Source organism: Fusarium oxysporum, chromosome 1, assembly GCF_000149955.1.
Source record: "Fusarium oxysporum f. sp. lycopersici 4287 chromosome 1, whole genome shotgun sequence".
Classification (NCBI taxonomy): domain Eukaryota; kingdom Fungi; phylum Ascomycota; class Sordariomycetes; order Hypocreales; family Nectriaceae; genus Fusarium; species Fusarium oxysporum.
The window spans coordinates 856,350-880,799 of NC_030986.1; the positions used below are offsets into that span (position 1 = coordinate 856,350).

At 48.3% G+C, this 24,450-nt stretch overlaps 8 protein-coding genes and 1 non-coding gene across 9 annotated transcripts in view; 3 read left to right on the forward strand and 6 right to left on the reverse strand.

Moving 5' to 3' along the window:
- FOXG_20459 (uncharacterized protein) overlaps positions 1-2,439 on the forward strand; it is a gene marked incomplete at both ends in the record, with an annotated part of 3,791 nt that extends 1,352 nt beyond the window's left edge. Inside the window, 2 exons of the mRNA XM_018400741.1 lie at positions 137-1,142; positions 1,174-2,439. Coding sequence (XP_018249119.1) covers positions 137-1,142; positions 1,174-2,439 — 2,272 coding nt within the window. The remainder of the gene's footprint in view (positions 1-136; positions 1,143-1,173) is intronic.
- A 438-nt stretch (positions 2,440-2,877) lies between these two features.
- Positions 2,878-4,939, reverse strand: FOXG_11110 (PiT family inorganic phosphate transporter). The gene is made up of 3 exons (XM_018390616.1): positions 4,346-4,939; positions 3,224-4,292; positions 2,878-3,170 (listed from the first exon to the last, which is right to left on the reverse strand). Exons 1-3 carry the CDS (start codon positions 4,808-4,810, stop codon positions 2,977-2,979), a joined length of 1,728 nt encoding a protein of 575 aa, XP_018249120.1. The 5' UTR covers positions 4,811-4,939; the 3' UTR covers positions 2,878-2,976.
- A 2,187-nt stretch (positions 4,940-7,126) lies between these two features.
- On the forward strand, positions 7,127-7,208 carry FOXG_20460. Its single transcript has one exon. It is a non-coding gene; the product is annotated as a tRNA-Gly (tRNA).
- FOXG_11111 (MFS transporter, FHS family, L-fucose permease) lies at positions 7,208-9,091 on the reverse strand. Its single transcript, XM_018390617.1, has 4 exons — positions 8,617-9,091; positions 8,347-8,564; positions 8,073-8,300; positions 7,208-8,024 (listed from the first exon to the last, which is right to left on the reverse strand). The coding sequence occupies exons 1-4, from the start codon at positions 8,847-8,849 to the stop codon at positions 7,306-7,308; spliced, it is 1,398 nt and encodes a 465-aa protein (XP_018249121.1). The 5' UTR covers positions 8,850-9,091; the 3' UTR covers positions 7,208-7,305.
- Positions 9,092-9,926: 835 nt separating this feature from the next.
- FOXG_20461 (uncharacterized protein) lies at positions 9,927-10,447 on the forward strand (the record flags this gene model as incomplete). The annotated part of the gene is made up of 2 exons (XM_018400742.1): positions 9,927-10,085; positions 10,163-10,447. 2 exons carry the CDS (start codon positions 9,927-9,929, stop codon positions 10,445-10,447), a joined length of 444 nt encoding a protein of 147 aa, XP_018249122.1.
- On the reverse strand, positions 10,384-13,100 carry FOXG_11112 (uncharacterized protein). The gene is made up of 3 exons (XM_018390618.1): positions 12,979-13,100; positions 12,884-12,919; positions 10,384-12,831 (listed from the first exon to the last, which is right to left on the reverse strand). Exons 1-3 carry the CDS (start codon positions 13,023-13,025, stop codon positions 10,692-10,694), a joined length of 2,223 nt encoding a protein of 740 aa, XP_018249123.1. The 5' UTR covers positions 13,026-13,100; the 3' UTR covers positions 10,384-10,691.
- Positions 13,101-13,853: 753 nt separating this feature from the next.
- FOXG_11113 (uncharacterized protein) lies at positions 13,854-15,970 on the reverse strand. The gene is made up of 4 exons (XM_018390619.1): positions 15,545-15,970; positions 14,921-15,340; positions 14,513-14,859; positions 13,854-14,459 (listed from the first exon to the last, which is right to left on the reverse strand). The coding sequence occupies exons 1-4, from the start codon at positions 15,703-15,705 to the stop codon at positions 14,422-14,424; spliced, it is 966 nt and encodes a 321-aa protein (XP_018249124.1). The 5' UTR covers positions 15,706-15,970; the 3' UTR covers positions 13,854-14,421.
- Positions 15,971-17,052: 1,082 nt separating this feature from the next.
- Positions 17,053-23,592, reverse strand: FOXG_11114 (uncharacterized protein). The gene has a single exon (XM_018390620.1). The coding sequence runs from the start codon at positions 23,482-23,484 to the stop codon at positions 17,212-17,214; it is 6,273 nt and encodes a 2,090-aa protein (XP_018249125.1). The 5' UTR covers positions 23,485-23,592; the 3' UTR covers positions 17,053-17,211.
- A 237-nt stretch (positions 23,593-23,829) lies between these two features.
- Positions 23,830-24,387, reverse strand: FOXG_20462 (uncharacterized protein). The gene is made up of 2 exons (XM_018400743.1): positions 24,253-24,387; positions 23,830-24,198 (listed from the first exon to the last, which is right to left on the reverse strand). The coding sequence occupies exons 1-2, from the start codon at positions 24,273-24,275 to the stop codon at positions 23,988-23,990; spliced, it is 234 nt and encodes a 77-aa protein (XP_018249126.1). The 5' UTR covers positions 24,276-24,387; the 3' UTR covers positions 23,830-23,987.
- Between the last annotated feature and the right edge of the window lie 63 nt (positions 24,388-24,450).

The window sequence follows — 24,450 nt, forward strand, 5'->3', positions numbered from 1 at the left end:
ATTACCATCATGAACACCACGATCATCACGATCCCGGACATCATCACGGTCACCACGGGCATCATGGTCATCATGGTCATCATGGTCATCACGATGCTTATGATCACTACAAGCTCCATCACTACTATGATCCTAGCAGCCACCGTGACTTCAATGCTTTCTTGGATGATTACTTCAAGCACTTCGGCTATCACTACCACCGCGATGATCCCGGTCATCATCATGGTCTCCACTATGATCCTCACAAGCACCACCATGGCGAACATCACGATGGAAAGCACCACCACTATGAGCACTATGATGGAAATCATCACCACAATGAGCATCACGGCCATCATCACGCTGAGCACCACAACCATCACCACGGTCACGACGAGGGTCACAAGCACCACCACGGCGAGCACCATGATGGGTACCACCACCACCATGCTCGTGGCTTGCTTGAGGATGACGGAGAGAAGCACCATGGTCACAGACATAAGCACCATCACGGGCATCATCATGGCCATAACCACAGCCATGCTCATGACCATGTCCACAAGCACCGCCACAAGCACTTCGACGACCATTACCACTATAAGCAGCATCACATTTACTACGACTATAAGGATGATGGTCACCACGACGGACACCACCATGGTTATGATCATCACGATCATCACAAGGATCATCACGACGGCCATCATCATGATCATCACAAGCACCATTATGGTCATCACGATGGCCACCACGGTCACCACCACCATGATCCTCATAAGCATCACTACAGCCATGAGTACGACTATGGCCACCACAAGCGATCAATTGAGCACAAGGATCCAGTTTCTGTCTACTACAAGGAAAAGTCCGATCACTCTCGCACTCACATTAATACCTCCAAGAAGGAAAAGGCGTCTCAGAGTGAGCTCGAGGCCGAGAAGCACAAGAAGCTTTTGGAAGAGGTCAACAAGAAGCAGGAACACAAGTACAAGCACAAGGATGATCCTGAGCACCAGTATCACTCCGAAGAGGACAAGTACAAACATGAGAAACAGCACGGGCACAAGTACAAGTATGGACCTAAGTACGAGCATGAGCATGAGCACGAGCATGATAAGAGGTCTGCTTCCGTGCATGGTGGTTACAAGAAGTCCGAGGAAGAGGTCAAAGAGATTCTGAAGGGACATTTCCAAGAGGCTCTTAACAATTTCTACCGTCTTCACTTCGGAAAGAAAGCGCATAAGCACTACGAGCACGAGAAAGCCTGAGGAGAAGCACGACTCTGTCCACTATAAGCACTATGAGTACAAGGACGAAGAGCCTGAGGAGAAACACCACTCTGGTCACCACGAGCACAAGGATCATGAACCTAAGAAGCACTACTCTATCCACGAGCATAAGGAACATGATCCAAAGGAAGAGCACAAGGAGCACCACTCAAAGGAAGATGAGCATGAGCATGAGCCCAAGAAATATCATCACGATCAGCATGAGGAACATGAGGATAAGCCTGAAGAGCAGCATCACTACGACCATCATGAGCATAAGGAGCATGAACATGAGCCTACCGAGTACGAAAAGTCCTCCCACTACTCCGCCAAGAAGGCGATCTTGGAGGATGAGAAGGAAAAGGCCAAGCACGAGGCTTTGGAGAAGCTTTGGGATGCCCGCGTCACTCATGAGCGCAAGTTCAGAGAGAAGCTTTTTGTCATTGATGCCGGACACTGGGGTGGTGAGGGCGCCCACAAGCGCTCTCTTGAGTCCAAGTCTAACAAAGCTACCGAGGCTACTGAGTTAGAAGCCAACAGTGCCAAGGTAGAGGAGTACATTGAGGAGGCTGAGGACAACATCTCCAACGCTATCGAGGAGGTCATCCGAAAGGCTGTTAAGAAGGCCGGTTCAGACCCTACCTCTGGAACTATCCTCAAGTACGTCAGGAAGGTTGAGAAAGCCATCAAGAGTATCATCGCAGAGAACATCAAGAAGACCATCAACTACATCGTCACGATTGAAGGTGTTGCAGAGCCTGAGGAGGAAGTCGTTATTGAGTGCCTTGCTCGTGCTATCAGCGAAATCATCAAGGCTGCCGACAAGATCTTCGCCAAGACCCTCGAGGCTCTGGGTGATAATCCTTCAGATGAGGAGGTCGAACACGCCATCGAGAAGGTTCTGAAGCTTCTCGAGAAGATCATCGACAAGGAAGTCCGCAAGGCCCTCATCGCCATCTTCGAGTTGGAGGAGGAGACCGCTGAGACTACTGAGTCCACCGAGCATGAGAAGTTGGATAATCGAAGCAAGGATGGTAAGCACGATAAGCGCTCCGATCCTTATGACGACGCCACGGTCGAGAAGGCTGTTGAAAAGACCGTTGAGAAATGGGCTGCTAAGTACGTCGAAGCAGATGAGAAGGAGCATAAGCCCCTGAAGCGCTCCGTGCGATTCGCCCGACTCTACAACTGATGCGCTCCCAAACGAGGGCAAGGCCATCCAGGCGTAAGATTGAAGACATCAATCTAAAGGCCAGTGTCACTGGACACAAGAGAACCACTTGACCTGGGTACATAATAAGAATTCAGTACTTAGTGCTGTGTCTAGTGGCAGGTTGAGGAGGGATTAGGTACATTGTTTCATCATTAAGATAGCCATTCCTTTAATAAAAGTAACCTGTCTCTTTCTCTTATATGAGCTGCATAGTCAAGATGTGATGATGATGCTTTAAACAGTCTCTCAAGGAGCAAGAAAACCTCTAGCCTTGAGACAAAGTGCTAAAGGAAGAGCTGATCTAAAGGCCTACCAAGGCTATACTAAACTTACCTAAATTTACCTTAGTCTTTTTGTAATTTAGGAGAAAGGTCCTAAGTTTTGCCTTCCCTAGAAGTTACATGTGCAAGCTTATGTGTTTAAGGTAATTTGGAATCATAAAATTGGTGTATTCTGTATCGTATTCCCAAACGCCATTTAACATAAAATCATAACAGTTCTATCGCAATCTATTCTCTAGTTCCAGTTAGGAGCGTATGTGATGAAAGCCATCAAGCAACCTGAGATCAGACCAGCTGTAGGAACAGTGATGAACCATCCAAGATAGATCCATCCAACCATGCGCCAGTTGATAGAACGCCAATCTCCGTTGCAGAGACCGACTCCGACAATGGCACCAGTGATACATTGAGTAGTAGACACAGGCAGCTCTGCAAGACTGGTTAGTGCATGTTGTTGAAAAGTGTTTGCGGGAACAACTTACTAAGACGAGTGGCCAGGATGACAGTGATAACAGAGCCAAGTTCCATGGAGAAGCCACGAGCAGGAGACATGAGAGTCACACGGTTACCCAAGTTGCGCATGATGTTATAACCATATGTCCAGAGACCGATGACAATACCAGCACCACCAAAAGCGAGAATCCAAATAGGAACTTGAGCCTTGCTTCCAGGGACTGCGCCGGACTGCCAGATCTGGTAGATAGAGGCATAAGGGCCGACAGCATTGGCAACGTCGTTTGCGCCGTGGACGAAAGAGGCAGAAGCAGCGGTCATGACTTGGAGGAAAGTGTACAGGAATTCGGTTCGGTTGTCGAAATGCTCGGCACGAGCGTGAATCTCTTCAACGTCGCCAGCAACAACAGACTTCTCGCTCTGGGAACCAACAATATCCTTATCGACACCGTGGAGAATGGCAAACTTGAAGGCCCACCACATGAAAGCACCAGTGTACCAAGGAGCATCAGGCTTGGGTCCAATCATAGACTTGTGCTGGTATGGGTTGACGGCGGGTTCCTCTTCGGTGGCTTGCTCAGTGACAACCTTCTTGTCATCGCCACCGGCCTCAAGATCTTCACCAAGGGCAGCAGCGCGCTGAGTGCGGCGCTCCTCAAGCTCCTCGCGAGTAAGGTGACCCTCGTAGAAGTTGCGGACGACGCCCTGGAAGTTGTCGGGGGTGGGGGGGACAGGTCCACGGCGGAGGAGGAGAGGGCCAAGGAAGATGTGGTAGGCTTTGAGCTGCCAGTCCTCCTTGATGATGATACGGTACAACCAGGGGACAAGGAAGATGGCCATAAGAAGACCCCAGCCAGCACCAGCGGCGACAATGACACCGGGGATTTGCTGCTCGGTGAGCTTGACCTCATAAGAGCCACCCTTCCAGATGAGAAGCATGACGATGAGTGAGGCGGTGGCCCAGAAGTAGAAGGGGACGAGGATGAGACCCTTGATGGCGGGGTTCTTGCGGAGGAGGACGCAGTATTTTGTGAAGAGGAAGATGGAGGCACCGAAGATACCGGAAAGCATAGGGGCGATGATCCAAGCGAGGAAGACCTGTGAGATATGAGTTAGTAGGTGTGAGTTTGAGATGGTGGTTAAGTACTAACCTGAACAACACCTTGCTGGATATCAAGAGAGCCGTCCTCCTTGTAGCCAACCCAAGTGATACCAGAGCCACCAAGGGCACCAACACCCATACCCAAAACACCACCAAGGATAGAATGGGTAGTAGACACAGGGAAACCGAAACGGGTAGCAAAGGTGAGATAACTAGCAGAAGCAACAACGGCGCAGACCATACCCAGCATAAGAAGGGCAGGACTATCATCAAAGGCCTCGACATCAACAATCTTTGTTCGGATGGTATCAGCCACACGGCCACCAACACCAAGAGCACCAGTGAACTCCATGATACTAGCACCGATCATAGCCTGGAAGTAGCTGATAGATCGGGAAGATACCGATGAAGCCCACGAGTTGGCGACATCGTTGGCACCGATGTTCCAGGCATCGAGGAAGGCAAAGATAGTGCCTACCGCGAAGAGGTAGTCGTACTGAGCGAAGACTGCCATTTCAGCGGTGCAGTAGAATGAAGAAGTTCAGAAAGAAAAGGAAGATGTGTGAGGGATCTGGAGAATTCAGCTTCTACGAGACATTTCCATAGTATATATAAGTTTTTCCAGCTTGTGGAGAAGAAAAGAAAGAATTATTCTACGTGGGTTATGGAGTTACTCCCACGCCCCCCAAGAAAAAGGGCCAAGACAAGACATCGCCAAGACGATTCCACCGAAGAAGAGGTAAAAAAGGACCTCGAGCTAGGATTAACATCAAACATCCCGGGCTTGCCACAGAAATTCTTGTATGCCAAGAATCAGATCAACAGAGTGCGAGTGTGACTGCGTAACACAGAACAGGGCTGGAACATGCACGAACAGGCTCTACAGCAAGCAATTGGCTTCTCTGTCAACGGTAGCAACACATCCGGGAGGCGTTGAAGAAACTGGAGACCACACTCTCTTCTCCACTTGAAGAACTAAGCTTACCTTAAGCTTGTGACTAACCTTGTTTCCAGTGCTAAAACGTCTCAGGCTGTAACTGGCGATCGTGGGAAAGGAAGAAGTGATGGTTTTGGGAAATAGGGCACGCGACACATAAGCTGAGGGGGGGAATACGATGGGTTTGAGATGGGAGAGGAGTGAGCACACGACATGATTCCTAATGCGTCACCGACGTCTGAGATGGTGATGCAGATGGCTAATGCTAGGGGGATGTATGCCAAGCTGTAGGCGAGCTATGGCTTGACGAATCCTGGAGGGGAAACGGCTGGGGGAGCTTGTGATGATCGTGAGAGATGGCGAAGGTTGAGCTTGGAAGGTTTCTGAACTCAATTGCTAGATTTGAGTTGCTAAGTTGCTCTTCTGTAGACAAGCTCTTCACAGCTCCCTTGGAAGGGCCCAATTCCTGTTCCTTTCTCAACCGTTGACGTTTGATGACTCTCAGCTTCTAGAGTAGCCCTCGTGTGCTTGAAGCACAGACACGCGACTCGATACTCTTTTCAGCCAAAACCTCAAAACCTCGAAACACACAACGAAAAAGCGACCAATCAAACAGGCACCATGCGTTCAAAGTCTTCGGTGCACTAAACGAGAAATGCTGCAGGCAGGGATGATGATAGAGGGACCCTCAACTTTATCGTGGATAAAGCCAAGGAGCTTGTTCTTTTTTGTGTTAGATCTGCGGGTATTGTCCGAACCAAGCTTTCAACGCGACGAATGAGAGAAGGGGATCTCTACACGTGTGAGACGTCAATGCAAGATTGGCTACTGGGGCTGATTATGGTGGATAGAGAGAGATGGAGAGGCAAGAGAGGGTATTCTCGGATGATTTATCGGTCTCCAAAAGGAGTATATCCCACGCGGAAATATGGTCTGTGAGGTGGCTTTTGAGACAACTGCTATGGGGACTTGTTCTCAAATGTCACCGAGGCAATAAGACAGTACTCTTGGCGTAAAGCCGGGAATTGGGATTCCCATCGTCGATGATGGCTATGTTATGATTCCAGGCTCTTCCTTGCCACGGCGTATGTAAATCAGTGCTCAGAGAGACGCTGCCTTTGACCCACTCGTGATCTTCACGGAGTTGAGGCGAGTCAATATGGAGCACTGGTTGCTTCACAAGCAGAGGCTAACACTATGAATAGCTTATCTCTGAGAATGAACATGGTTGAGGTTGAATAACGGTTTGGTAAAATACTGAATGTTTCTGGTGATGTGAAACCGGGAGATAATAAAGTTAGAAATAAGGTATCGGCAGTTAACGTCCCGGTCGAGATACAGGGTAGGATCTTGGGGTTTTAAGTTGATGATAAAAATAAACGTGAAACGGTCAATATAGGCGGTAAAGCCTCGACCTCTTTCGACGATCTTGTGGAATTTGAAACGGTAAACTCAATGCTTAACTGTATGTGTTTCTTGTAGCTGATATGTCACTGCGTGTTCTGTTTCAACCGGACGAGGCGAGTATGTCACTACAGGGATAGTTGTTGCAAATACTCTTAACTTGAAGTATTGGATATGAGAGTATCTGAAGCCAGTAACTGAGCAACTAAGTATCATGCTTCGGCAGTCAGACTCTTCTAATTGTTTCCTGTCTCTATCTATGTATCTTACCTAGAACACTTCGAACAATGAGGCGTGAGCGTTCACGTGACATCCTGCCGTTTCAGTCTAACTCGGCAAGTCGCTCAGCCCATTTCTAATTGATTCGGCTAGCACAAGGCCGTTGTTCGCCCCACAACGATGCCACGTAAGAAAATTCAGTACCTCCACCAAGACCAAGCATTGTAAGACATAATTCCCATTGCCGAGACTGTCTTCAACGAACCACAAGCGTAATTGGTTTAGTGGTAAAATTCTCCGTTGCCATTCGAGCAGCGTCGGGGAGCCCTGGGTTCGATTCCCAGATTACGCATTTCTTTTGCTGTTTCTACTTCTTCTGCAACTGTTTCTTTTTTGAAAACTTGGTATTCTGACTACTAACTACACTACTCTGAACGGGATTGCATACATCAAGCACGTGCAGACATATCCTTCTCCTCGTGCTGTGTACCCTGAATCTTCTCCTCATCGAGAGTTCGCTCTCCAAGACCGATGTCTGCCTCGTAGAAAACGTCAACGACCTTCTTGTAAGAGGGGACAAAGTTAACAGCAATGGGGTATGACCAGGCTGCAACGAAGAACATCATGGGTACAACCATCGAGATACCAACGTCATGCATATCTGCAACAGCTCCTGTCAGGGGAGGCACACAAGCACCGCCAATAACACCAGCAATAATGAAACCACTTCCTCGCTTAGTATGGCGACCAAGACCTCTCATACCCAAAGCAACAATGGTAGGGAAGCAGATAGACTCGAAAAAGAGAACGATGTAGAGGAAAGATACACCAGCGGTTCCGTGGTGAACGATAGGCGGTCCGATAAAGACAATGCACATTGTCAAGAACACCAAGAAAACCTTTCGCGGTTTGCAGAATTTCATGAGAAACGTTCCGAAGAAACGACCGACTGTAAAGGCTGCTTGTGCGCCGGCAAAGAGCTTGGCTCCCATTGAGTCTGATGTTCCTTTGCGCATCTCAGTCGCATAGTTAATGAAGAAACTCGCGATAGCAACTTGCGCGCCGGTATAACAGAATTGAGCGAACGAAGCATGGAAGAGCTTGTACTGTTTATAGAAGGGCTTGTCATCGGCATCTGAATGCGTCTCTTGAGCTTGCAAGGCCATGTCTGAAGATTGTTAGTGAGCGTAGTGCTGGTGCAGGGGACTCAACGTACCAGCGTCGGTGATTTCAGGAATCTTGGAGACGTAGAAGAGGCACGCCAGAATCAAGACGAAGACAGCGATGGAGAGATAGACCCATTGCACGTTGGCGAGCGCTGCGTTATCATCGAGATTGTTGAAGAAGACATATGAGCCGAGAACGGGAGCAATGACGGTACCGATACCGTTGAATGCTTGGGAGATGTTGATGCGAATTTCCGAATATCGAGGAGGACCGCAAACTACAGATGTTAGAGGCGAACACAAACTGAGAACGACTCAACATACCAGTGATGAATGGGTTAGCAGCAGTCTCAAGAGAACCAAGTCCGTTTCCGATGATAAAGATGGACATGCAAAACCCAGCAAACGACTTCGCCTTGATACATGGAATAGCAATCAACGCGCCAACAGCATATAAGCAAAGACCCCAGATAAACACAGCCTTGTACGAATAATGACGAAGGATCCACGCAGCGTGTCCCAGCGACGCAAGAGGATAAGCACTGAAACGTTTATTAGCCCTACTCTAATACTCGTCGATACTGGTATACATACCCAAAGTACGCAGCCTGAAGACCTGCCGATCGCGCACGATCGATATGAAGCACCTTTTGAAAGTGCTTGTTCAGCGTATCAAGGAGTCCATAACTGAAACCCCAGAGGAAGAAGAGAACAGTAACCAGCGCAATAGGCCAGATGGATTCCCGCAGGGTGAGTTCCGCTGCTTTGGTGACTTTCTTATCCGAGACCTTGAGCGACCTCTCCTTGAAGAACTTTTTGGCGCCCATTTTGAGAATATTTCGACGACAATTACGAGAAAAAGAAAAACTACGATTTCAAGAGGCAAAAGGGGAAAGAGCAAGCTATTTACATTTCTTTTCGGCTCGAGCAGACCCGAGCAAGGGGGCGCCCGTAACACATTGACCGTCATAGAAAAGAGAGTGCGTGTGGCATCACGGTTCTCCTGCGCTGTAACCTCATTAGGGAAAAGGCTCCAGTAGCTTGAGTGTGTTTGTTGGAGAAGAAAACCTGGGGATTTGCGGGGGAAGGGGAAATCGTCTGAAATGGGTTTAGTTGATGGAATGATAAGCATGGTTTATGGTTGTTTTTGGTCGGGACATGATTCAGGTTTTTGGCCATGGGATCGTTGTAATGTTGGACCGAGTGGGAGGGTAAGTGAGTTGAGGATGCATTGAATGATACTTCTAGAAGAGTTTGCAGAGATAAGCATTACTTTCTAGAGCTTTGATGAAGGGAGATATATAGTAAACATTGCTGTTTGGTCGTGTTGTTCATGCATATCGAGCACTTACTCCAACTTCACAAGGATTCATCTGCCGAACGAGGCTGGCAATAGCGTCAATTCTCTACGGCACTCTCCCTCGGCAAGTCCCTGTTCTTTAAATTACAACCTCCTAGGCTTCTCCTCCTTGATTTAATCCCAAGAACGCGGGGCAGAACGTGAAATGAAACACAAAAGCTAAATCCTCCGCTCGTGATACGCACGCAACTTACGTGCATAAAGCGCCTTCTTATTACGGCCATTTTCATGTCTATCATCGGACTATTTTCTCTCTCGGTTTGGTTAACCCCATGCCGAATGGTAATCTACTTGGCACGATCAAGGGTGGCCAATCGCAGTACTCTGTTGGTTGCGAGTAAGTTTGTTAAAGTGCTGTGTCTCAGGATGCGAGGTGAGACAAGGGGATTCGAAGGTTTGACGTGGTGAATCGTTGGTTGAAGTGATGTTGTATCAGAAGGCTACAAGTTAAAGTCTATTCATTCCCCTGACCATGATCGAGAAGTGTTCTAGACTTTGTCACTGTCACGTACGAGAACAGTCGTCTTGTTCACTCAACATCACAATGCCTTACACCGTGAACATCCACTTTCCACGGGTGGAACATCGAACACAGTTGTCATCCGACACCCTCATTCACTTACATCTTCAGCCAACACCATCTCAAAATGCTACAAATCCACGACTTTTCCTTTCTAACAACCTCATCCATCACAAGAACCCGGTGCTTCAACATACAGACTCCAAAGCAAGGTAAACTAAGAAACTAACTAACCAACCGGCATCATGCTTTCCACCCAGGAAACCAAAACCAACCTCATCGCTGATGCGAAAGACATCGAGCAATACCTCACCAACATGTCCGCCAGCGCCGCAACGATCCAGGCTTGCTATATTCTCGTCGCCATGTCCCGCCGCACCCATGAAATCAAGCAGCACTGCCTAACCTCTGGTTGCAACAAGTCAGTCAGGACCACTTTCTATTGCAAATCTTGTCAGGCTCGTGCTCGTGCTCGTTCTCACAAGCACCAGTATTCAACTCGATCTAAGGCTCGAAACAAGGAGAATCGAATTCATGCTGACTAGATATAATCTGACAGGTGAGCTAGTAGACCGGACTAAGACAGATAGCTGATCCATCGGCGTTTGAGAGACGACCCGAGAGGTAAGGAGTAGGAAACTTAAGAAATGATGGCTGCTTCATCAAAAGGCACAGGCAAAGAACCTCCACGTGAGTAAGTAGAACCAAAAATAAAGACTTTCTTTTTAGTGCGCGCTGTGTCAATAGCACAAGAGAACCTATCTCTAACCCAACCCCCAAACTCCAAAACTATGTACCATTCGCTCGTCGTCCACCTCTAGTACTCCTATCAACATGTCTCTTAAGAACCTTTCTCGTCTCCACTAAACTCCTCTTATGCTTGCTCTTCGCCTTACCCATCGTCATAAAGATATTCTTGTTGCGCTGCTTCTCCCTATTACTCGTGCTCTTGCCCTGGGCCTGCATCTTGGACTTGCTGATAGCCCGCGTGCTCTTGTGCTCCTCGCGATCTGGCTTGCCCTCTTTAGCAAGCGCAACACGCTCTTCTTTGGTGAGTTTGCGGAGACGCGCGGGGGCCTCGATTTGCTCGGCGGTGAGGCCGTCGTCGCGGTGGCGGTCTTCTTCTTGCTGGCGCTTGCGACGGTTGCCCATTGCTTTGTCGATGGACGCGGACATGCGGAGTTCTTGGAGTTTGGCGAGATCGGCGGGTGTGAGGATGGTTGTGGTGGCGAGCTTGGAGATGCGGTCAATTTCGGCCTCCTTCTCCTCTAGAGCCTTCTTGGTCTTTTCGTCCATAACAGGTTCTTCGTCTGTCTTTTGCTTCTTTAAGGCAGGCTCATCTTCGTCATCCTCCTCATCAGAAGAGTGATAGACATTGATCCAGTCACCAGACTCGCTGCTGTCATCAGAGGCAACCTCCCACTCGTCAGACTTGTTTCCTTCATCCTCTTCATCAGTAGCAGCATCCTCGGGAAGACCCTTGGCAAGTCGCTTCTTCTTCTTTTCCTCCTCCTTCCACTTCTCCAGAAGCTCCAGACCCTCAATACCACCGACGTCCTCTTCACCAAACTTGCGCTGGGCCTGGAAACCAGCCTTCAGGTTGATAGTGGCATTCTTACCACGGTCTCGCTTCTTAAGAAGCTCTGCACCGACCTCTCGGTACAGTGACAAAAGACCCTTGGCAGCCATCATAACACCCTTGTCCTTGCTCTTGCGGTACTGGACCAAATCTTGTAGTAGAGTATCAGTCATAGCCAGGGGTTGACGAGCGCAAATTTCGCGAATAGAGTTCAGACCAGCAGCTGCGACCTCAGCGGCCGAAGCTTCTGAAACAAACTCGTTTGCGATCTTCTGAATCAGAGGTTCCAGTACATCAGGAGGCACCAAGTTATGGACCGCCTGCGCCAATGAAGCCAGGAAAGAAGTAACAGACTGTTGTCGAGGGGTAAGGAACTTGATGAACCAAGAGTAAAGCGCCACAATAGTCAACTTGTGCAGACCCACAAGTCGAGTAACGAGTTGTGTCACTAGAATCTTCGTATCGAGAGATAGCTTCGCCTTGGTGTTTTGTAGATGTTTCGAAAATAGCTCCTCAGCAAAGTTCTGAGGGTCGTGGAGGAGGTGAAGAGCTGAAAAGTTGAGGGGATGAGGCTTTGTCTTCTTGCGCTCAGCTCGCTTGACCTTATCGACAGCCTTGTCGTACTGCTTCTTCGACTTCTTGGTCTTCTTGTTGATACCCATCTGATGCTTGACCTGGCTCAGATCAACCTCCTCATCACTGCTCTCGTCCTCAAGTTCCTCACGCTCCTTGTCTCCACCCAAGAAGAAGCGAACAGCACCGACAACAACCTTCTCGTTGTCGGACAGACAAGCCTCCTTCATGACATCAACGGGCTTCGCATCGGTCCAGAACTGTCGCTTCCACATCTCGCGGGTGAGCTTGATGGCCCAAATAGCTCGAGGAGAGGATCGATCGGCGGTAACAAGGTTGTAGAGAACGGTTTGAACGGTTCGGTTGAGAGGGTGGTTGATAGATTTCGTGTTCGAGTTTCGCAGATCGCTCAAGATCTTCTGGAACAGAGTTTCACGTAGAGTTTTGCTGGGCGACGATACGAGGATGGGGAAAAGCGTGGTGAGGACGCTGGTCGAGTCGATGACTTCCTTTCGTCGCAGCAAGACCAGACTTCCCACGATCTTCTCCCGCAGCTCAGGGTGCAGAATGACATGGTGCTGTGTGAGAATAGACTTCAGATCGTCGGGGAAAGTAGCGGTCTCTTCCTTGTAGCAATCGGCGACGTGAGCGATTAGATCGATAATGTTGTGGAAAGACTCGACAGAATCGGCGGTCGCAGTGCCAGGTGAAACGAGAAAGATCTCGCGCTGGGCCTCATACTGCTCCCATTGCTTCAAGAACTCCTCCTTGTACGACCTAGCGCTTCGTATCAGTATTTAATCGCAGTGTCGAGAATTTAGGGACGTACTTGGGATCGCGACGGATTTTTTGTTGCAGACTCGCGCTGTAGAAAATATTAGTGAATAGTCAAAAAGAAGCCGAATTGTTTCGCAATTGACATACAAGTCAGCATCGAGCTTCTCGAGCGCAGCGACCTTTCGTTTGACCATTGCGACGTCGAGGCCTTCGCTGTTGATCTGTTGATGTAGAGCGGGAGGGTGGGGGATTGGTCCCTTTGAACTTTGTCTGCAAAGGAAGAAAATTTGGGAGATTTTCTGGCTGATAAGATAAGCTCATCCCCACGCGGAATTGGACCGCTGTTCTAGGCCTCAACTCTGGACACGGGCAACAGAAAGACAATTATAGCTCTGGGTAGTAAAAATATTACATGAAACATTCAAGAACAATAAGCATAATGAATTACGGTTTGTGAGGAGTTAAGTGTGTCAATTTAGTTCTGCACTCCAATAACACCCTATATCAGTATTAGATCATAAACTTGGAATACCGCTTCAAGCCTAAGGCCTAAAGTATTCAAAATTTACATAAATTATTAAATGATTATGGTTTTCTTATGATGAGTTTTATACTTCTTACCTAAGATGGTATAGTTTTTGGTAGAGCGATCAAGATATCATCAAAGTTAGCCTATATAGTCTCGGGCCCCCTGTCTTCTATGTTTGTGCATAATGCAGCTCAGCTGTTTCTAGCTAATCCTGTCTGTAGAGGGACAGCTATTGTGACTGATGTGTGAGGAGAGATGCTTGATGGCAAGAGAGGGAGAGGCAGCTAATGGATTGAACGTATTGAGGCTCAGTGAGAGGTCCCGACGCCAGATCTGCACGAGGAATCTAATGTGATCTCAACATGACACCAGTTCAGGGCATTAATCAATCATCAATCGAATCATGTGGTATTTCTATTTTCGGATAAAGTATAGATGGGCGGTACGTGGGGGCCTGTGGGTTGGCATGATCTGAAAAGAAGGAAGGTGTGGTAGCCTGATGCTCAGCCTTTATTGCAACGACATGTCATGATGAGCATTATCAATTCAAGGCTAACAAAAGGTTTTGTATGTGAATAGTCCTCTGATAAGGTTCTCTTGAATAGTAGAAGGCTCAATTAATGTCATTTCTTTCAACTGGCCCTAGGGCGCCATTGGCGCCAGTTGCGAATAGCTTCACACATCACAGTCATGATGAACAAAACAAGTAGATATAAGAGTCCACAAACTCCCAGTCTATGATTTCAGCGTAAAAAGAGACTATTATACACCCTTCGGCGGAGTATCACCCGTCTGCTGCCCATTAATGCGGAAAGGTATCACAGGCAAACATGAGTCTAACACGAGCATCCCCCCTCCACCAAAAGATCACTTTTTTGTTTCCCAGACAGCGAGAGCAAATCTGGACGTCATCCGTAAGCTCCTGCTAAGCTGTTTTGGCATTAACAGCAGCTGTTGTTACAAGTAGGCCCAGCTCTTGGGCAATACTTGGGCCACGCTCCCCAGACTTCTCATATCACCTCTACCACTCTGCGAATCGTTCGAGACGTGTTTAAACACATTTAAGCAGCGATTTCGACACCACCAGTGGCACCCATTGCTGCCCGCACTGTTAGCCGGGTTCGGAGGAGTTGAAAATTGAGAGAAACTTACCCTTCTTGAGATCACCGTAGATGGCGAACTGACCGGCGGTGAGGGTACCGACCATGAAGAGACGGGCACCAATACCGGAGTAAGAGCCACGGAGACCGAGCTCCTTACCGATCTTGATGAGACGAGAGACAGTGCCCTCACCAGGGAGACCCTGGGTCTTGTTGATCTTGGAAAGCATGGTGTCGGCGGGCTGAGAAACAATGGCGGCGGCGAAACCGGCAATCAGACCAGAGCCAAGGTTGGCAACGGTCTGCATACCGTCGGAGAGGTCCTTCTTGGGGAACTTGCGGAAGACAGCCTCAGAGACCTTCTCGTAGACGACGAACTTGGCCATGGTGTAAGGGATCCTGAGTGAGAAAGTCAGTTTGCTGAAACTCAATTGAGCGGTATACCAGCGGGGATACTCACTGCTTGAAGAGAATGGGTCCGAATCCGGCGTAGAGAGCACCGACACCCTCGTTCTTGACAATCTTGCCGAAGCCAGAGACGAGACCGCTGGCGTAGGTGGGCTCAGAGACGAGACGGATACGGGTGGCCTCAAGAGGGCAGAGGGCGATATCGGCGAAGAACTCGGCGGTGGCGGAAGAGGCGAGGTAGACAGCAGTTCGGTTCTTGGAGGCGGTCTCGTAGCCGAGAGCGTCAATCCACTGCTGCTTGAAGAACTCGTAACCACCGAACTTCAGAGCACCCTGGAGGAAGTAACCGGCGAAGGTAGGGCCGACACCAGTGAGGAGAGCACCAGCACCCTCATTCTGGACAACCTGGCGGAAACCACCGACGAGACCGCGGTTGTAGGTAGCGGGGTCGAGCTGGATACGGGTCTTGACGCTGTGATTTCAGAGTCAGTAATCTTGTTCTTTCGGTTCGATTTGGTGCGCTTTTGCTTCTCCATCATGGCTGTCAAGGTTTGCAGTACTGAAAAGTGTCCATCTCGGGCCCAATTGAGTTTCCCCGAGACAAACCCGCACAACCACAAAACGCTCTCAAGCAATTGACGACGAGAAACTCAGCGCAGAGGCGACTCAAACATACACATCGACGGGGGTGAGACCACCGTGGGTGACGGAACAGCAGACAGCACCGGCAAGGGCGAATCGGGAGTAGAGAGCAAGACCAGTCTTCTTCTCGGGGGTCTCAGCCTTGATGTTCTGGACGACGGCGTCGACCTTTGCGGAACCGGTAGAGGCAGCCATTGTGAATGACGGTTTATGGATCAGACGAAAAAAGACTGAGGGGAGATTAACAACAGATGGTGGAGTGAAGAAGAAGAAAAAGGGAGAGCTTCTGGTGTTTTGAGTGACTTTTTTTTCTCTTGGTCCCGCGGCGGAGCAGCTGGGGAGGGAAAATAATGCCTCCTTTGCATTTTTTTAGAGCTCGGGAAGACTCGGATAATCGGCGCCGGCGAATGCACGGACCGGGCCAAGGGGAGATGCTACGCAATTTGTGTCCGTTAGGTAACAAAGCCAAAGACTGGTTTTCACACTCATGATGCCCCCATATCGTGCCTATCCACTGGCTCACAGCAGCCAACAGATCTTGAATACAAGACCCGGGGTAACAGTAGAAATTGGGGATCTCCCCCTGTTTAGCCTCCCAGAAGCAAAGTTGGCCAGTGACGTTATTCCAAAGACCGCTCTTTTGGTGTAATCACCGAGCTATCTCATGGCTTGCAACATGTAACCTGACAACTGACTGACATTTTCTCATGCTCCGCCAAGACCTAAACATCAGTGAGTTTCTAAATCTCTTCGTCTTACTCATACAAAATGGAAAAAAACAAAAATGCCAGATCTTCTTGAATTCTCACACACTGGGCTCCCCGAGAATTCCTCGGGCAGACCCACCAGTAACTAACCGTTGCTCGCCAACGTGTCCACGGCATTGGTTGGATAAGACAAAGACAAGTTTTTTCTTGCGTGCTTGTTTATTTTATTGCCGGGTCAGCCAATGGATATTGCGCGATAAGCAATGTCTCTTCTCTTCGCCCCTGCTTGACTCGGTCTCGGAGGTTAATCAAGTTCGCGACAGTGCGTTTTTCTATCCGTAGTTCGACGTCATACCCTGTATAGTCTCATGAAGATGCTATTCAGGTGAATGGAAGACTGTAGAGGATATCAAAGTTTTCAATGCCTTCATAAACAGATTTTTTTCTCAACATTTCCTCTTCTGTCTGGCAGCCGCTTCGGCATGCATCCAACCTGTATCATGCAGCCCTGATAGGCGCATCTCAGATCAATCGCCGATTTCACCACCTTGAGCCGACGCTGAACTACCAGAACCATCATCCCTGTTCAGCCAAGCTTAACCTTGTGTTTCTTTTCTTATCTCCGATAAGGAGCTTACTGCCGATACCAACATTTGCTTTGTCTTCCAGTGAAATAATGTCGCAAATAAGTGCCTTATCTTATATCAGATCATGGCATCTTGTCAACTTACACGAACGCCTGATTCTATCACTCTTTCCCGGGGTCAATTGGTGTTGAGGAACTTTCCTGATTTGGATATTGAATCAACATGATTGGTTCAATTGTACATGGTGACGTCGTTGAGGCTATTCACAAAAGCAGAGCACCATTATTTGTAGCCCGACTTATGTTTGAAGCTCGTCTTGCAATGTATACTTATCATGAAAATCATAAAACAAGATCTTGAGGTATCGTAAATCTTTAGTGTAGAAGCATATTGATATCGTAGATACCTCATTCCCTATCATCCTTACCATCCCGATCAAACAGCTTCAGGACATCCTCATTATCGTAGGCTGCCACTAAATCCAAAGTAGAACGCCCATCAACATCCTCTGCCAAAGGATCAACTCCCTTGTTCATAATAGCCTTGAACAAATACTCCTTCTCGTCTGCCATTTCATGAAGAATAGTTCTCCTCTTATCGTCTCTCGCTTGCCAATCCACCCCCAATTCATCCAACCAACTCACCACTCCATCCACATTATCATCATCATAGCCTCTCATGGCAAGGAAGAACGCTGGTGTCTGGCCAGCGTTGTTGCGCGCATTGATATCCAGTCCCAACTTCAAGAAGCGCTCAAAAGGATCTCGAGTGTGGCTTCCATCATAGCAGAGACACCCGAAGACGCCAGGGGCAAGGTAATGGAGCGCATTGTTTCCAAGACCATCAGTGGCAAGCATATCCGCACCCTGTGTTATAATATAGTCAAGCCAGTTGGGCTCAGTTTGGTCAAACTCGCCATGCGTCAGCGCGGCTAGGCCGTAATGGAGTGGCCGATATCCATCAGCGTCAGTCTGGTTGATCAAGGCCGGTACAGCGTCCCCTAGATCCTTGAGTCCTTCCAGCTTATCATCGTTCAGAGCTCGAGATCCGAGTCTAATATGTAGTACGTTTCTGCCGAAGTTATCCACTGCATAGGCATCTGCCCCTTTGTCGAGCAGGAGTCGTAGAGGCAAATAGTCTTCTCTGGCGCCCTTAGGACCTCTGCTTGACATTCGCTCAGAAGCAGCCAAAAGAAGAGTTTCTCCAGACGCATCGCGGAACTCCATATCAAGATCGGCTAACTCTAAGATCGGCCCATAGACACGTTTTCCTTTTAAGATTTCGTGCACCACTACCCTTTCAGCCATAAAGGGTGGTCTGAAAATGTGAGGACTTTTGGCATAGGGGATAAACTCAACCGTAGAATCCTTCTTGTGCCATGCATGGGTCGCTATAGCCATTGGTAAGGAAGGTCTGTTTGGCAACCGAACCTTTTCAACAATGACTAGGCAATTGGCATACGGACTGAATCCAGCTCCTAGTAGAGTTTCCATCATCTGTTTGGCAGCAGCATCACGATCGAATTCGATGCCGCCCCGAAGCGTACCCAATGCGGAGCTTGCCAAGAGCAAGGATGACCTTGACGTATCCATCTGGGCTTCCTGGGGATTTGGTATCAGGATCCAGCCGTTTTGGCGTAATTCAATGTCATCTTCCCAGGGACGCTGCAAGGGAGGAAGACCTTTCCGCCAGACAACAGAATGCTCAAGATGTTTGGGTGCTGGGAACTCAATCGCAGAGAGGATGGTGGTTGGACTGACTTCTGCTCCATGATCGACTAAGAGTCGAATAAACTCCTCTTGGTGTGCTGCTTTGTTCAAACATCCATTTCCCTCAGAATCGATGACGTTCACGTCAGCGCCTTTATCGATCAGCGACTTCATCGCAGCAGTCCGGAAGGCACCCCATCTCGTGAAAGCATAAAGCAGCGGTGTACATCCCTTGTCGTCCCGAATTTCCATATCTGCCCCTTTAGAAAGCAGGTATGGCATGGCGTGAAAGACTCGCCACCACTCCTTGCCAGTGACTAAAATATGAAGAGCAGTAAGACCGTCACGACCTCGTGCGTTTATGTCGACTCCTTTTTCCTCTACCAAGACACGAATGACTTCCATATTGGGAGAAGAGCGTCGACAAGCCGTCACAAGCAAAGGCTCAAGCTCTTCCACACCTTGTTCCATTACCCATTGAGCATCATCAAACCTTACTGCTTCTTCTGGAGAGCAGCAGTCATTGACTAATTCATAGTAACCATATTCGACGAGTCGCGAAAGGATCGATACACCATCGACATCGACAGCAGTATAGTCCGCACCAGCTTTGTACAGGTTCGCTACCAAAGAGAAGTGGCGGTCCGACAGTAATCGTGCTACTCTCTTCCATTTTGTATCTTTTGCACGTGGGTTGAGTGACTCATTCAATACCGCAACCTCTGTTTGACGAAGAGCTTTGCTTCTCGATATTCCAATATGAAGAGGAGCTGGAAGTTCCAGATATCCAGCTTTCTCCTGGCAGTTCCAGAGGAGGTTTGTAATGTAATCCTGCCACTCGTCTGATGCGAAAAGCATCGCACGGTAAAGAGCCGACCTTGGACCGTGGGAACCCAGAAACACATCTGCTCCTGCATCAAGCAAAGCGTTGATGATCTCATCATATCGCGAGGCCTCATACACTGGATCGAGGAATTCAAGTTGAGGCCCTGATACGATCTCATCAAAGTGCCTTTCCTTGTTCTCGACAGTATAACCAGCAGCGATGATTGTGTCGGGATCATTCAACTGGTGAAAGGGAAGCTCATCATCAAGAGGTATTTTCTTGACTGGCCCGCGCCTCCAAAGACGTTGCTCACGGTCGAAGAATACACACTGAAGAATTGGAGGGAACCAAGGTTCAGGACAGCATGTCCCTCGGAGTTCATCAAAATTTGGATTAACCTCTGCTCCTAATTTGATTAGGAGTTCCACAGACTCGATAATCCCAGAGCGACTTGCGTAATGCAATGGGGTGTATTGAAAAATATCCTTCTGGTCGAGTGCCAATTTTGTGGCGTCGGGATTTAGGTCGTGCATGCGCTGAAGTAGAAGTCCGAGACTGTTACTCCTTTTACACCTCGCGGCGATATGTAGGGCATTCATGCCTTGATTTGTGGTAACAAATGGATCTGCGCTGGCGTTCAACAAGCGGTCAACAGTGTAAGTGTTCGTGGAGGCGGCGAAGTGAATGGGCCTCAACCCTTGGGTATCTAACGCGTTGACATCGGGTGATTGATTGAGGAGCCATCTCAAGCAATCTTTTGCATGGTAATTGACCCCATGGTTTCCGTCCAGACGCATGCGGCAAGCTAGATGCAAAGGTGTCGTGCCAGCATAGTTGGGTTTGTTTACATCCAACCCCGCCTTTTCGAAAAGTGAAAGGAATATTTCTCCTTTACCTGATAGCCTTATTGCATTTGGGACGAGAACCAACTCGTGGCATAGAGTGTTGCCATGCAGGTCCACGGCACAAGGTGACACACCAGCGTCAAGGAGGTATTGGTATACCTCGGTGAGTCTTCTATGTGCATAATCAAGGTCGGTAATGCTGTGAATCGCTTCATGAAGAAGGGTTCGCCCATAATTATCGCGAACATTCAGACTTGCCGAAGCCTTGATAAGAGTCCCAAGAATATCTGTTGCCATAGGTTGCTTTGGGAATCTGCCCACGGCCCGAAACAAGGGTGTCCGGCCTCTGATGTCTCTGGCATCGATCTCAGCTCCATATTCGAGTAGTATCCGTAGACATTCATCTTGATAGTAGAACCCCTTAGTGACAAGAATATGTAAGGGCGTTTCTCCATCAATGTTTGTCAGTTTTGGATCCGAACCAGCTTCTAGAAGTGTTCTCAATACTGTCGGCAGAGTGCTGTCTGTGTTCTCCCCATTCTCATCTCCAGAGTTCTCATGCGAAGACAATTTATTATAATGAGAAAATGCGTAATGGAGAGGGCCATTCCCTTCGAAATCAGTAACATTACAATCGGGCCTATATTTCAACATTTGTGGAGTAAGGCCCGAATCATGATAAATGGCAGCAAGAAGAGGTGTCCTGCCTCTGCAGTGTTCCCTTTTGTTGATGTCTACATTCTCATCTTTCAACAGGAGCTTCAGGTATTCCTCATCACCTTTCTTTGGCAGGCAATGCAGCGCGGTCTTCCCATCCTTTGTCTCAGCATTTGGATCAGCGCCCGCTGCGAGTAGACGTCTTAACTTGTGAGAAAACTGCGCTGAGTGTATGGGAGCACGACCCAGAGAATCTCTCTCGTTAACGTCTGCGCCAGCTTGGATGAGTAATGCCAAGGCACGGTCAAAATCTGAACAGTCCAGATCCGTCATGTAGTGGGAAGATTTATATGGCCGACATATGAATTGAGACTGTGGCTCACAGAGCTCTATCAGAGGAGTCGACCAGGGGCGTTCCAACACATTCTGTTGTTGGTCCCAGACATCAGCCTCCACCCAGCAAGGAACAGAAGCATCTGCACCAGCATTCACCAATACCTCGATTGTTTCAACACAGCCTGTTCTAGCAGCGAGAAAGATGGGTGTCTCGAATCCAGTAATATCATTCGGATTGACATCAGGCTCCTGAAGAACTCGTTTAGCGAACTGTGGCTGCCTATTCTTGATGGCAATGCGCAAAGCAGATCGTTTCTCAGTAGTGTTCAAAAATGGAAGCATCGCTTCCAAACTCTTGACATGGCCGTATGAGGCTATATAATATAATGGTGTATCTGCATACTTTCTAGCTGGGTCGGTGTCTTTCTGGAGACGTGGGACTGTAGGAGCTATTCCTTTTTCAATGAGTAGCTGAACAACCTGTGCTTTATCCCTCCTTGCAGCTACATGCAATGCCTGGTAGCCTTTAAAGTCATGAGTATCAGGTGATGCCCCATGGTTTAGAAGCAGCTCAATGATATCCGGGTGTCCGCTTAAAGCAGCCCACCACACCGGGTTTCTTTTTCTTGAGTCTTGTTCGTCTATGCTCTTCTGGCCCAGACGATCGATGAGGGCCGGGATGCACGCTTTGAGACCGCACAATGCGGCGACATGGAGATCTGACATGGAGACAATTTCGTCTTCAATCCTCAGTCTTTCAGAGGAATCCAAGTATATTTTCAGCCAATTGTTTCGTGTCTCCTTATTGCCCATGAACAATTCAATTTGTTGATACAACAAGTCATTAGGCAAACAAGCCCACCCAGATTTTGCAGCGTGTACGTGCCAATTCTTTATAGCATACGCTGCGAATGGAAAGTCCACGTTGCGGCTGCGTCCGCTATTAAGTGTTTCTGACGGAGTAAGAGTTTCATTTTGAAGGCAGCCTGCGCAGAGATATCGGAGGCAAGCGAGAGCAAGATCGTAGTGGGTTGGTGAGGAGTCCAATATGGGATAAACAGGGGTGCGGCCTGTTCTTGATGTCCCGACCAAAAACTCGGTAAGGGAATGGTGCACAACACTCACAGCCTCGTCTGGTAAGATTTCGAGCAGAGGGCCACAGGCAGCACGAACCAGATCCTTGTTCTCTTTCAGACTATCTGAGAATCTGCTTCCCGCGACTGTCTTGAGCATATCGGCAAGCTCTAGTAGCCGAAGAGGACGAGTCGCGTGAGTCACCCATTGCAGGATCATCACCTGCGTGTTCTCTGAAATTCCCGATCTCCGAGCATGTTCTCGTAGAATGCCGATGTACATAGCGTCCAAATCAAGTGGAAGCTTGCAAATAGTCTCATGAATGTCGGCTTCTGGCTCCAAAAATGATTTCATGGCCAATTTAGCGTAGAGGAACAGACCGTTGGCTCGGCCAGGTACCGCTTCTTTGACAAGCTGTTGATCGCGCTCAGAAAGAGAAGTGCCGGATAGACAATATCGCACATAAGTAGAAATATCGACATCCACAGCCTTCTCGTCCATTCGGAGGTCAAAAAACCTCATGCCTCTCATCGCGGCCTCGACATTGGCAGTAGGTCGGCTTGTCAATAAAACCTTCACAGACGAAGGAGTCCAATGACCAAGTTCAGCCAGTTGTTTGATGAATTCACTATTGCCGTCGTCCATTTCATCCAAAGCATCTGCCACACAATAAACTTTGGGCACAGATGCCAGAGCTGTTCTTAGGTGTCTCCATAGCTCGTCGATTGATATGCTATCCAGCTCCCGGCACTCGTCGAGATAGACCTTCAAGATTGCCTGCAACTCAGGACAGTAGATGAGGATCTGGTCTAGCCAGTCTCTGAGAAGGTTGATGGGTCGATGATTGTCATCAACAATCTGTCGAAAGAAGAAGTAAAGAACTGGTATTTCTTCTTGAGAGAGTTTGTGAATCATGCTGGCTGCAACGACAGACTTTCCGGAGCCTGGAACACCTTTGATCCACAAGAGACCATCTCCTTGGCTCTCATGCCATTTGAGGTAGTTGTCTGATCTGTGAATCCATTCCCCAGTACCTTCAAGATGGAATGTCAAATGCTTGCGATATTCACTGCTTTTAATATTGTATTCTGTAGGTCGCAGCCACTCATGGATACGGGCAATAGTAGCTTCAGGTTGAGGCAGGATATTGCCCGAATTATAATTGCTGGTGTCGTCTTTACCAATGACCACAATGTCACTGCCTTCAGGCGATGGCGACCGCTCGTCAGACATGTTGCTTGACGGAGTGAAAAGTATGAGTGAAAATGATCAAATTCGTTAGGTTGCAGAAATGGCAGACAACGCAAACTCCAAATTAATACAACATGATGGAAATATTGATCGTCGCAGGTTGTAAGAGGTAAGGAGGAATATTAGGCTGCAGTCAGCAATAGACTTTCAGGACTCGTTCACTCGATGATCCGCAGGAAGGGACTCCGTAGTCTGTAGGACTTGCCGACTAACTTTAGGTAGGTACTGTACTATCTTCCTGGTCAAACTCCACATAAGCAACAATCTCACAATGAAATTTCGTCAGTCAGATATCCGTATGATGAAGAGAGGCAAATTGAATTGAGAAAATTTTTTTATTCTATCAGAGGTGAACTGCCGATTCTGTTATACAATGCCCAGAAGGAAACGACTTAAAGGCTTCAATTCTATCCCCAACGCCACGCTAAAAGTTCACAGCCACAACCCTCCCGATCCTTTATTACAACACATATCCATTGATATGCTCATTTCGTTCGATTAAAATCTCTGTCGAATGCCATAGTCTTATCCATTCCTTCCCAGACACCGTGACCAGTTCTTTGGCCTGTGACGTAGAATCGTTCTGTGCGGTCTTGGGTGGTGGCCCACTGGTTAAGCATGGTGCTGGTGGAAGCGGCCTGGCCTCCCGTGTAAGTCGAGCCACCAGAGGTGTTGGTGTAAACATAGTTGTAGGATCTGAGAAATGACTGTCAGTGGATCAGTTTTGACATGTTAGTTGTCAATACTTACTGGTTGGCAGTTGGAGACGACATGTTGGTTTGTTCTGTTAGTTCAGAAGTATACTGATTAGTTGGTTGTATGGTTGCTCTAAGCTCAAGTTGCAGTGATAGGTTCAAAGGTAAGAAGACAGTCAATGTATTGATGATGATATCAAAATCTCAGCTTCAGGAAGGAAAAACTCCTTCTATTTAAATAAAGTCAAGTCGC